The 13522-nt window shown below is 38.1% G+C and overlaps 1 protein-coding gene and 1 long non-coding RNA gene across 2 annotated transcripts; both read left to right on the top strand.

Annotated features, from left to right (window-relative positions):
* The first annotated feature begins 5296 nt into the window (after nucleotides 1-5296).
* Nucleotides 5297-10650, top strand: LOC120440356. The gene is made up of 11 exons (XM_039612690.1): nucleotides 5297-5346; nucleotides 6287-6455; nucleotides 6814-8105; nucleotides 8205-8344; nucleotides 8480-8684; nucleotides 8762-8863; nucleotides 8949-9139; nucleotides 9223-9358; nucleotides 9443-10093; nucleotides 10193-10261; nucleotides 10478-10650. Exons 3-11 carry the CDS (start codon nucleotides 7358-7360, stop codon nucleotides 10648-10650), a joined length of 2415 nt encoding a protein of 804 aa, XP_039468624.1. The 5' UTR covers nucleotides 5297-5346; nucleotides 6287-6455; nucleotides 6814-7357.
* A 99-nt stretch (nucleotides 10651-10749) lies between these two features.
* On the top strand, nucleotides 10750-12501 carry LOC120440176. The gene is made up of 8 exons (XR_005613042.1): nucleotides 10750-10859; nucleotides 10934-10981; nucleotides 11062-11145; nucleotides 11255-11320; nucleotides 12059-12119; nucleotides 12219-12269; nucleotides 12359-12403; nucleotides 12488-12501. It is a non-coding gene; the product is annotated as an uncharacterized LOC120440176 (long non-coding RNA).
* The last annotated feature ends 1021 nt before the right edge of the window (nucleotides 12502-13522 follow it).

Below are 13522 nucleotides of genomic sequence, written 5' to 3'. Positions count from 1 at the left end.
GTTGCTGGTTTTTGGTTTGTTTTTGTCTGTTTGGGAGCTGACACAGTCTCAATGGAGATGGGTTTTGGGGGGTAGCAGGAGGAGAGAAGCTGCAGAGGGCGTGTAAGACTGCAACTCTGCTTCCTGGTCCCAACTCTGGATAGTCATATTTTGGGGGTTTAATAAATTGGTCCATATTTCTAGAAATGAGAGCTGCTCCATCCAAAGTGGGATGGATGCCGTCTCCTCCTAACAAGACCAGGTTTCCTCCAGAAGGTTTGCCAATTATCTATGAAGCCCACATCGTTTCTGGGACACCACTCAGACAGCCAGCAATTTAAGGAGAACATGCGGCTAAACATGTCACTCCTGGTCTGATTGGGGAGGGACCAGAGAAACTACAGAGTCCGACATTGTTTTGGCAAAGTTACACACCGATTCAATATTGATTTTAGTGACCTCCGATTGGCGTAACCGGGTGTCATTACTGCCGACGTGAATTATGATCTTACTGTATTTACGTTTACCCTTAGCCAGCAGTTTTAAATTTCCTTCAATGTCGCCTGCTCTGGCCCCTGGAAGACAATTGACTATGGTTGCCGGTGTCTCTAGCTTTACATGTCTGAGAACAGAATCACCAATTACCAGAGTTTGACCCCGGCGGGTGTGTCGCCGAGTGGGGAAAACAGTTGAACACATGAACAGGTTGGTGGTGCGCCTGGGGCTTCTGTTTAAGACTATGCTTCCTCCTCACCGTCACCCAGCCGCCCTCTTTCCCCAGCTGCTTGGGGTCTGCCAGGGAACAGCTAGCGGGGTCTACGCTATCTTCGGCTGCACCAGCTACAGGGGCCTGGCTGGCTACAGGTGAATGAAGGGTGCGAAGCCGAGTCTCCAATTCAGTAATCCTGGCCTCCAGAGCTGCAAATATGCTACATTTGTTACAGGTATCATTACTGCTAAAGGAGGCCGAGGAGTAGCTAAACATCTGACACAATGAGCAGGAAAGTGCAGCAGGGACAGGTGAAGTAGCCATGGTGCTAACGAGTCGGCTACGAGCTAAGCTAAGCTAGCGAAACAGTACAGAGACAGTGAGTGAATACTTTGGCTATAAATTAGGTAGTGAGTACACAGAAAGGGTGATTCAGATGAAGCGTTAAGATTATACTATGAAAAAGGGATGTATCAAAAGATTTAAATTAAATAGCTAAGCAGAAAAGCTACTCAGAAACACCACTGTGTTTGAGCAGGAACAGGAAGTGATACTCTACCAGAAAGCGAGCGAACACATTACCCCATTTCTCCAGACAATAAGTCATATATGGAAGCAACAGAGTACAATAAAGTGTGTATAATGATTTCTTGTTCAGGACATGCTTTGTTTTATAGAGAATAGCAATGGTTTTTGACATTTTTGTTTTCCCATGGTTTATATGAGACTTTCAACTCAGCTTATCATCAATTATCACTCCAAGAAATTTATTTTCATACACTCTTTCAATTTCAATTCCAATAATCCTGATTTTAGATACATTTTTCATTTGTCTAGTGCCAAAAATAATCAATTTTGTTTTCTTTATATTTAATGATAACTTATTTACATCAAACCAGTTTTTTAATATATTTAACTCCTTTTCCACTGTAGTCAGAAGCTGTTCTAGGTTTTTACCTGAACAATACAGAGTGGTATCATCAGCAAACAATACACATTTTAACAGTTTGGAAACACTACATATGTCATTTATATATAATATGAATAATTTAGGGCCCAGCACAGAGCCCTGAGGAACACCACAAGTTACCTTCAACCGCTTAGATTTTACATTATTGATTTCGACATATTGACATCTGTCATACAGGTAACTTTTCATCCACTTGTATGCTATCCCTCTTATGCCATATCTCTCTAGTTTATTCATTAATATAGAATGATCAATTGTATCAAACGCCTTTTTTTAAGTCTATAAAAACACCAACAGTATATTCCTTATTATCTATTGCATTAGATATCCCTTCTACAAATTTCATCACTGCCATCGAAGTGGACCTTTTCGCTCTAAAGCCATATTGGTTATCACTTAGGAGATTATGCTTCTCCATATATTTATCAAGTCTATCAACAAATAACTTTTCTAAAATTTTTGAGAACTGTGGGAGTAGTGATATTGGCCTGTAATTGGTAAACTGACATCTCTCTCCGTTTTTATGGATCTCTAATTTTTGCTATTTTCATTTGTAAGGGAAATACACCAGTTCGAAAGGACAGATTACAAATGTATGCGAAAGGTTGCACTATATATTCTATAATACTTTTAACTAATATCATGTCAATACCAAAACAGTCAGTGGACTTTTTATTTTTAAATGTTTTCACAATGTTAATTATTTCTCTATGAGTTACAGCACCAATAAACATGGAGGACACATTCTAATATGTTTATTTAGGTCCTTATTATTTCTTGACTCTGGAATTTCTTTTGCTAAATTAAAACCAACATTTACAAAGAAATCATTAAATTCATTTGCAATGTCTTTAGTTTTATCAAGCACAATATCTTTATCTTTTTTAAAATAGGCTGGATAATTCTTATTTTTTGAGCCCTTTTTGATTATACTATTTAATATCCTCCATGTTTCTTGTGTGTTACTTCTACTTTGCTCCAATAATGTCTGGTAATATTCTTTCTTACTTGTTCTTATAATATTTACTAATCTATTTTTATATAACTTGTACTTTATTTCAGCATCTTTTGTCCTCTGTTTTATGAATCTCTTATATAGATTATTTTTCTTTTTACATGCATCTTCTATCCCCTTTGTGATCCATGGCTTATTTGATCTGTGATGCTTTCTAGTGATTTTCATTAAAGGACAATGTTTTTCATATAGTGAAATTACAGTTGATAGGAATGCATCATATGCACTATTTGAATCTTCATTTGCAAAAACCTCATTCCAATTGTGTTCCTTTAAGTCCACCTGGAGGGCAGCAATGGCTCTTGTTGTTCTATGTCGTATCATATCAAATGTTTGATTCTTTTGTTTAGTTTTAATCCCAAAATAATTTTGAAAAATTGGAAAAACAGGAAGATGATCACTTATAGTCCACCTACTATTTCATGGTCAATTTTATTTGTGAATATATTATCTATCAATGTAGCTGTATCAATTGTTATTCTACTTGGTTTTATAATTACAGGGAAAAGGCAGTTACTATACATTGTACTGATGAAATCTGTTGTTTTCTGATGTCCGTTTGGGTTTAGCAAATCTATATTAAAATCACCACAAATTATTTGCACTTTTTTATCATTTAGGTTGCTAAACATAGCAGCAAGTTTTTCATTGAATGTCTCAAGGCATGATCCTGGTGTCCTATAGATGCAACTTATAATTATATTGCTAGCTTTTTCAACATGGATTTCAATAGTAACACATTCCAATACGTTATCTATGGTGCTTGACATACATTCAATCAGACTACATTTCAAAACTTTATCTACATATAAAGCAACACCGCCTCCTTTTTTATTGACCCTGTTCATTCTAAATAATTCGTATCCTTCCAGTCCCATTTCACTAGCTTTCTCATTATCGAGCCATGTTTCTGATATTGCAATTATATTAAACTTTTTCAACTTAAACATTCTGTGATTTTAGAAAAATTTTTATACAGGCTTCTACTATTGAACTGTATGACCGACAATGCATTTGCCATTTTAATATTCATATTGAACTGGTCGTCTGTATAGTACTCACAAGTATTATTGTTGTTATTGTAGAAGTGGTTATCTGGGTCAATGTTACTTTCAGGGTCATGCATGTTGTGCTCTGCATAGTTAAACGTTTTGAAGTTCGTTTTCTCAGCGTGTGTGGCAAAATAACCAACTTGACAGTCCTTTTCATAATCAAATTCTTCCTCTTCAATATCTTTGAATGGAAACCTATAATCTGTGTCCAAACTTGTCATTTATGTGTTTTTTATTTTTGTTGTTGTTTTTTCCATTGTTTTTTGAGCCATAAGGCCACAAACACTTTCCATACCCATTGTTCATTATCCAATCGTCACTTTTCCAATAGATTCCATAGTAGATTCCTGATTATTTATATTGCTCTAAGTCTTTGAGTTTTCTTATCATCACAACTTTCGCTTCTTCAGGAGTGCCATTTAGTCTTATCATTACTTTGCAGTTCCTCGTCCAGGTCGCTTGTATCTTATTTTGTTTTCTCAGGCTGCGTGCCTGTCTTGCAATTTCAGCAGTCTTTTTCGTTAAATGTTCATTTAAATACACAGCGGTCCCTTTTAGCTTCTTACCCTGTTTCAGTAACTCAATCTTTGTTTTGCGACTCACAAACCGAAGAATAATTGCTGGCTTTGTTTTACTGTCTTTTCTGGGGAGCGTGTGGCATGCTGCGATATGATGGCTCTGAATACTTACATTCTTTGTTTGAAGGAATTTTATCACTTGCTGTTCAAGCATTTGCAGCTCCTCTACTGGGGCATCTTCACCGTCTTTACCTCCGCCAGCTGTTACTCTGGTGTAGGTTCGGTGTTGCGTCTCCAGTCCACTTATGACTAAATCATCAATTCTTGTGTATTGTTCAAGGTCCTCGATTCGCCGTTCCAAGTCGTCTATTTTCTTGTCCTTGTCCTTTATGAGGTTTTTTAGTTGTTTTATTTCATCCATTAGGTCATGTAGCATACCCTGTTGTTTAGCCACTTTGCTCGGTTCATCAGACATGAAATTAAGCGATTTCCTAATCTCCTCCAACTCCTCTTCAACTCCTGGATTTGCTTTTTTAGGCGGCATTTTGAAAATGGTGAGATTGGTATTACCTTGTGATGGCCTGTTGAAGTCACTGTCAATTTACTTGTTGGTGCCTTGCTAGAGGAGCCTGGGCCGAGTGGTTGCTGGAGGATCCTGGGCATGGTGGAGCAGGAGGATCCTGGGCCTAGTGGCCGCTGGAGGATCCTGGGCCTAGTGGCTGCTTGAGGATCCTGGGCTTAGTGGCTGCTGGAGGATCCTGGGCCTAGTGGCTGCTGGAGAATCAAAATTAATTATATGGAATTATTAGCAGAAATGGGCAGTAACGCGTTACTGTAATCCGATTACTTTTTTCAAGTAACGAGTAAAGTAAGGGATTACTATTGCAAAAACGGTAATTAGATTACCGTTACTTTCCCGTAGGAACGCTGCGTTACTGCGTTACTAAAACCATGATTTTTTGAGAAGGGTCTGGCTGCAGCCACTGGGGAGCTCCACAGTAACCAGATACACGTGACCTCCACAGTAGCCGGAAGCACGTGACCTCCACAGTAGCCAGAAACACACATGGATACCGTGGAAGTCTTGCAAGTGGATCGCAAAGGTTGGGACAGAGTCTTTCTTAAATAAGTTTGCCGATAGTAATTTCATAATTCTAGGAGTCGTCTAGTTTTCTTACAATGATCATGTTGCCACTTTTTTTGCGTTACAACAACATTCCTCCTTATTTTAATTTTTTTTTTTCATCGTGCTCCATGGCAGAGAAACACACAGATATGCTTTTTCCTGGGCCTGGTTTAAGTAAGAGAGCTGGATTAACGGCTTCTGTGGGCAAGAAGAAGAAAAAAAAACACATTTTGCATTAGAATATGATTTATTGTTGGCGTCAGAGATGCAAAATAACGAATACTTCAATACTGTACTTAAGTAGAATTTTCTGGTATCTTTACTTTACTGCTGTACTTTTTTGTGCCTACTGTATACTTCTTTATACTTCTACTTCTTACATTTTAGCACGTGTATCTGTACTTTGTAATCTGTACATTTGTAAATCATCCCCCCGCACGCGTGCTTTGGACGCAAGATTACTTCAAAATTTTGTACATAAATTATATTTTAGACCCTGTACTTCTTACTTCCACTTGACTAAAAAGTCAAGTCAATGCTTCTACTTTTATTTGATTATTTTTAAACAGAGGTATCTAAACTGTAGTAAGGAACGTGTGTACTTGTGACACCTTTGGTTAGCGTCAACACCGTAAATTACATCACAAACAGATTTATATATTTTTCAATACTTCTATTCGTTATTCTATTCTGTACAGCTTTTTTATTGCCCAGATTTTAGTTAGCCCCTGTTCAATTGACTGTTATATGTCAATAGAAACATATCTCACAAATTAAAGTGTCTTGTAAAATATTTGGGGGTTTTTTCAAGAATTTTCTTCTCAAATCTCTTACATGCCAACTGTAAATTGTTATTTCTGCTAAAACCTTAACTTAAATGTGTATATGGTGTTTATCTGTTTTTCTCTCTGTTTTAGATGCACATATCAATCTGGAATTCGGGCTTAAAGCCAGAATTGCAGGAATGCAACACGTGTTGCAGAGGACTCTTTCACTGCCCTCTGTGCCCCACTTTCAGCCCTACTGTCAGGGCAAAGATTGACGAGCATCTAAGTGTGCATATAAAAAATGCTTTGCATTTTAACGGTATGTTTGTATTAAATATACTTTATAGTTATAAATATGCACTTTTTTAAGCACTTCTGCAGTATCTTTGTTGACTTAAAAGTTGCTGTTGACATTGTACAGTTCAGTGCATTCATCTGCAACAAAAATAGTGTTTTTATAAAATATATTTTTATTTACTTTTCACCACTTTTCTTGACATAACGTTTGTGATCCACACCATTTTGCTTTCATTATTGAGGTTGGCTTGGATGTTTTTGTTAACATGTACAATCTGATTGTTAGATAAACTGATTGCATTCTATACAACTACATTTAAATTACGTCTGTTTGGGTTTTTTTGTTTGTTTGTTTGTTTTGTTTTTTTCATCTCTTACAGATAAAATGATATGCCGGTGCAGGCTGTCTTGTAGGACAACAGGACACTTTCACTGCCCTGTCTGTAAGATTACAATCATACGGCGTGGGGATATGGCAAGGCATTTATTGTCTTGCCAGCATTCTTCAATGCCAAGTCAGCCACCATTATCAGGACTGCTCCCCGCTGAACTCTCTGAGGAGACCCGTATTCCTCCGGCAGTACTCTTCGAGGAGCCCCGTCTCCCCCCCAAGGTTTTGTCTTCGGTATCTGAACCATTTTCTGAATCTTTGTTAGAACATTCATATGCTCTACCCTCTGTGTTCAATAAAATTGCAGCTGATGGAAAGTCCATGAAAATGACATGCCCTCACTGTGGCCTTACTCTTCGTACAAAAAACTACAAGGCTCACATGATGAGGAGGCACTCCAACCAATCAATAGATGTTTGCCTGGCCAGTCATCTGCAGTGTGTTTGTGTAGATGAAACTACAGGGTTATTTGCTGTGCAGAGAATGGCCATGGGTTTTCTGTGCCAGTTCACGTTCAGAGGAAAACATGGGGGATGTCTCACAATATCAGATGTGAGCTGGAGGAATGTCAGCAATACCAGTTGCTGGCCCAGCGGAGCGGACTAGGCTTCAGTTTATGTGAGCACCTTCGCTCACTAGATTACTGCCGAGAAACTGTAAAGGAGGTTTTTCTTCAAGAGCACATTGTGATGGAAATGGTGGACCTTAAATTTTTTGGAGAGGCCAAAGCTGCTACATGCATAAAGAGACAGAAAGCTGCCCAGATGGCACATGCTCCACTTTGTGTGAGGGTGGATTTTGGTGGATCCTCAACACAGATCTGTTTGTCTGTATTTGAGCCGGAAATACACAGTTTCTGCCGTCTTGGCAGAATATTTGTGACTTACAATGCTCTGAGGAACACCTGGCATTGTGCTTGTGCAAAGCCACGATTATCATGTCCTCATAAAAGCATAGCTAAATGGCATCTCTTCCAGACACAGAGAGACATCTTCAAATCAACTGTACCACTATCATCAGGCACCCCATCACAGATGACTCAGGAGAGTTCTTCCTTTGAGGACAATGCTGCCGTCGAAAGGAGTATACGCTATATTTTTAAAGAGAAAAAAATTCCTGGATCTCTTCCAGAAAATGTCATCTCACAGAAAATGGATCATCAGAAACAGCTCTTTCCATGTGAAACGTTGTGCCAGGTGTGCCCAGAGCACCCAAAACTTGATGAGGCTGTTGTAATTACCAATAAAGCGAGGATTGTCAGCATGATGGGAGTGACTGAGAGTAAGTTTTAATGAATAAGATTAAATATCAGTGTGAAATAATTAGTTATAATTGTTCCTATACTAATGTTTTGACATTAATGTGATTTGTCTTTAACAGATGTTTCAACACACCATAGATCGTGTCCTCAGTGCCACATGGTCTACAGATACCAGGAGTGGACGGATGAGCTTCACAACTTTGACAACCACGTTGTTTTGTCTCTTGAACTCTGCCTTTTTTTGAGAGAAAATCTGCAGGTGAGGATCGCAAAAATAAAATATACTCATCTGAAGATTGCTTTAAAAATGTGTTTGTGTCATTATGATATGTTGGTGCCCAAATTTAAATATCTCTGTAATCACAGTCTTCTTCACCCTATTGTCATATTACAGAACCATGTATCCGCTTCAAGGGTCATTGACTCATTGGAGGGCTTAAGAAGAGTGAAGTTTCCTTCTAGGGATACCATTTTTCATGCTTATTGCCATTTTGAGGCTTTGACTGACGCAGAATACATGTACTCCTGCATAAACTGTGGGTTTCACCCCCCTGTGGTAGTTATGGACTTACACAGAAAAGGGGTGTTCAAGTTAGCAGGTAAGTTTAATGTACATTTGTGTTTATGGTTCATTGTGTACATTATGTGCATGTTCTTATGAGTCAATTTATTATAGTGAGTGACCTCAAAGCCCCGGAAGACTTCAATGGTGAACATGACATTGAAGGTTTTTGGAACTCTATTCACCTGGAAATGATAAGCCGTGGGTTTTTTCCAAGTGAGTGATGGCAAAAACTTATTGAAAGTCATTCAGTGTTTTAAAGTAATTTAGATTGTAGTTAAAAACATGCCATTTTCTGTAGGCGGCGTGAAGAATCCATTTTCAGTTCCACCAAGTTACATGCACTGGGCACCATGGATCGGGAGTGAAACTCGAACAAGTGACATTGTGCTCAACACAGAGTTTCAAAAAGTAGGAACAAGCTCTTCACATGAAGCAAAGCTTAGCAGTGTCACAGAAGACCGTCTGTTGGATGAACTCGCCAAACAAAAGGTAACATTGCTTTGAAGTTTTCAGAATATGTGACATAAAGTTCTGGGGTTGTTCCATTTACAGTTTTCCATAATTACTGTCAGGTTGGAGTGGTGAGAAAATTGTGTAAAGCATGCAACATCGACTCCAAAGGCTCCCGCTTTGATCTCATCACCAGACTGAGGGAGAAGATGAAGAGCAGGCATGATAAGGTCTTTCAAAGCATATGGGGTGCCTCTGGTAAGCATCACTTAGCGATTATTAGAAGCAGCATTAAAATATGTAATTACAATCACAAACAACTTTTTAAATCTTTGCTTGCAGGAGGATGGTCTGTAATACTATGGCCACATGGCATTGTATACAGTGTTAAATTTAATCTTCGTGCTAAAAGTCCCCGGGATTTTGCTGACCTTCTCCTGTCCTGGAAGCACATGCCAAATGTCTGTGTTTACGATTTTGCGAGGGGTTTGGCGGCACACACCAATTTGTGGGTTCCTGATAAACTGCTATTTCATCCACATGAAGGCCGACTGGCTGAGCCCACTGAGGAAAATGTCAAGGCTGCACAGGATGGAAGCCTGAAAGTGAATCTTCCATGGCTACATGAAAGGATGGATAGTGTAAATGAAAATCCTCATCCTGTCACTGGATCATCTGACCATTATGTCCTGTATGACAGATTTCATGAGGGAAATACAAAAGATCCCAAGGACATATTACGCAGAATTCAACTTGTCCCAGAGCTGAAAGGCTGGCTGAACAGTCAAGTTGTTGAACAGTTCTTTGCAAACATGAGGAAAAGCAATTACTTTTTAAGTAATATGAGTCCATCTACACATGTGTTTTTGATGAGAAATATAACTCATCATTATAACACTGTCACCAACAAGAAACTTCTGGAGAGGCAGCTAAGACATGGTCGACTTGGAAAGATCAATATCTCATTGTCGGCACTGGGTCAAGCTGTCGTAGGTAAGTACATGCATTGTCTCATGACCAGAACGCTACCATTGTTCACATGTTAGATTTGTTCCTATCTGTGTGTGTATATTGTTTTCTTTGTGTACCTAGCCCCACAGGTGTGCAATAAACCCAGAGAAACCACAGAAACGGTGTTGAACCCAGCACCTTCAATGTCTGGTAACACTGGTAAAATTTCTTATTTTGAATGGTGATTGTCATATATAGGTGAAATAATAACCTTGCATTCATTATCTTGTTGTAGTTGAGGGCTCATAAACGAATTTGTTACATGCTGTTTCAAATGAATTTCCTTCTATAAATAGTGCTTATTTGTATGCATTTAATATGCATTCTTTGTAGTGTTTTGTCTGAAACCTGTTAAAATCCCTATAGAACCTCAGGTAAGAGTTGACAACAAGAAAGCCAATAGAAGGTCAACAGATGGAACTTTTCCTGACCTGTGTGGACCACCGTGCGAAGTTCTGACAAAGCCTGAGAACATTTTGGCCAGCCGTTCATCATGGTGTTTTGTACCGCACGCTGGCCAACAACAGCTTGTATGTTAAAGTTTTCAGATGTCGCAAAGTGCAACTTTTAGTGCTTATCTGATTTTGTCATCCACAGTCTATGACACCTCTCTGTTTTTTTTTTTTAGCTCAACTACGTTCTGGACATCAGCAGACCCAAAGATGAGCTGATTGTTGAAACGTCTTCTGGATGCATCACGCGGGCAGATTTTTGGACACTGGGTTTAAACAAACAAATGGAATCGACTGTAAGTATTTTGTTTCTATGAATATGAAACAATAAAGTGTACATTCGTTTTTTTGATGATTTTTTCTGTTTCAGATTGGAAATGGCTGTTTTGAGCTTATCACTAAAATTGTTCAGTCAAAGGTACTGTATGTTGTATATGATGATTGTCAAGCTTTAATTGAAAGAGTTGTTGTTTTAAATGTGCTCTTTTTACATTCTAGGGGATAAGCATTTACATAGAAAATCTGTATGTCACCCGGACTTGGCTTGCACCCTATGGCTGTGATCCATTGCAGTCCTTTCCTGTAAGTGTACCGTCCTTTAAAGAAACAAGCAAGTAATCAAAATGATTTTTTTTTATAACTTTGGTGAGAGTTCATATACAGAATACTTAAAAATAAAATTCTGTTTCAGACTGATGCTCAGAGGATGGACATCATAGTTCTCCCTCTCTGGACACCTGGTCATTTCCAGTTGTGTGTAAGTCTTGTTTTTTGACACATACAAACTGTTAGAATTTTGCTATGTGTCTGAGATGTATTCAAGCTTTTATGACGCAGTTTCAAAAGTCTTTGATTATGATCACTTGCAATGACATTGTTTTCAGGTTTGAAGTCATGGCTAACTGTCTTTTAGGTACTGAAGCCACCTAAAAGAGAAATCCTCTTTTTTGACCCATTATACACAAAGGCAGGATTTGGTGGCCAACAATATGTTTCACTTTTGAGGTCACATTTTTGGTTTGTTCCAGAATTTTCAGGAACCTGTTCAGTGTTCCAGGTTAAGTGCATCCCCAGATCATGTTCTGCTGATCTTGAGTATTCACACATACAGTACACTCACATGCTTTTTTAATAAACTATATCAGCATGATGCTTCAACATTTTATTCTATTTCTCATCTTCACATTCTGATCAAGTCAGTGATGCTGTCTTTAGATGAGTTTCAGACATAAGTAGGGTCTTCAAATGTTCTAGTTTAACATAAAACACCATTGAATATTAGTTTGTAAAATATGCCAACCTGAAATTAAAGCTGAAAATGCTTAATTTTGACCAACTGTGAGCATGTGACTGTACTTTTTCATTTTGTTATGCTGTTTTGTTGAGGTCGTGTTCCTAAGGCCTGTAGTTACAGTTGGTGCTATTAGCAATAAACATTTCACACCCATCATGATGATGTCTGTTAACTTGTGAATGTAACTGTCTTGAAAAAAAGGAATCTTGCAGTGAAGCTCATTCCCGGGCAGTGGTCAGAAAAAAAGAGCTTTGACTTGAAGGTATGTGCTAGTTTAAGTGTATGGTGAATAATATGAATTACACTAGTCTTCTTTTAAGGAATTTTATTAACGAGCCTTTATTTTCAATGTGTAATACAGGGTTTTCCAAGCCAAGACTATGGAGTTGACTGTGGGATCTTCATGCTGATGGTAATTTTTCTCTTCTCTTCCTTGAGATTCATACAGAAGCTAATTTAAGCTTCTAAAAAAATGACATTTTTATTTTTTCTTCCAAATAGTCTGCTCTGTACGTGGCACTGGATGCACCATTTGACTATACTATAGTAAGTATCCTATTTACTTTCACAGCAATGGAGTCTTGAATCTTTTGAAAGTTGTTAAATATCTTTCATATTAATATTTTACAGTCAGACATGCCCTATTTGCGTAAATTGTGGTCCTTGCTGTTGATGTAGAACTTTGATCTCAGGAGGTATTTATATTTTGACTTCTGTTCTATGTTGTGTCAAAGTTTACACACCTTAACAATATCAAAATTTTCTGTTAAGCTCTGGCAAGCTATTTGCACACTGGAGAGAGGAAGCCAAAGCTGTGCTTGAAGGACAACACGTGCCCATTTTCAGACTGAAAAAGCGCAAGTTCCAGGAAGTCAGTCAGGTCAGTATTCACTAAACAGTAGTGTAATTAAATGGTTAGTGACATTTGAATAACTGTTAAAAAACTGTTCCGCAACAGAGAAATAGCTATGTTTTTATCCCCATTTGCCTGACACAGGAGCCAGCAATTGTTGAAGATCTGCGTCCTGCTGTGCAGTGGGTTGTCCAAAATAAGGCACTTTTCCGTGGACACGTAACAATGCCAAAATATCTGTCCTTAAATCAAGGGGACCAGCAGAGGGTCTTAAGAGACATGTCAGAGGAAGAAGACACTGGAGCAAGGGACTTGTTCCTCTTTGTTTTTCAGTTTGCAGAGGACATGGAGCTCTTTTTGAAAGCATGTGCTGATGAGCAGGGACTAAGGGTCAGTGCTATGTCTGACATGTAATGGACAAATGAAGGCACTGGCTGTGTTTGTTTGTTTGTTTAATATGTCGTTGCTGTTTTTTGTTTTGTTTTTGCATAGTACAAAATTCCAATTAAACTTATTTCAAAATGTTGTTCACTTGATTCCATGTCCATACTTATAATAAAGGATTACAGTGTAACAGCATTAAATGTAAATGTAACAGCATTTTTTATACTTGTAATTTCAAAATAAAAAGCTTATTGTTGATATTAACAGTAAAGAATTGTAATCAATAATATTTTTATACATTTTAAACATTAACACTCTGGGCTCTATCCTGGCCATTTGTGGCCACTTCACTTATTCTTTTTTTTGACTACTACACTGCAGTGGACCAAAAGAATGACACAGGTTTGATCTTAAGGATCTAATAGTTG

This window comes from Oreochromis aureus, linkage group 5 (assembly GCF_013358895.1).
Source record: "Oreochromis aureus strain Israel breed Guangdong linkage group 5, ZZ_aureus, whole genome shotgun sequence".
NCBI classification, from domain to species: Eukaryota; Metazoa; Chordata; class Actinopteri; order Cichliformes; family Cichlidae; genus Oreochromis; species Oreochromis aureus.
Note: the sequence above shows the minus strand (reverse complement) of the source record. Positions and strands in the feature narration are given on the sequence as shown.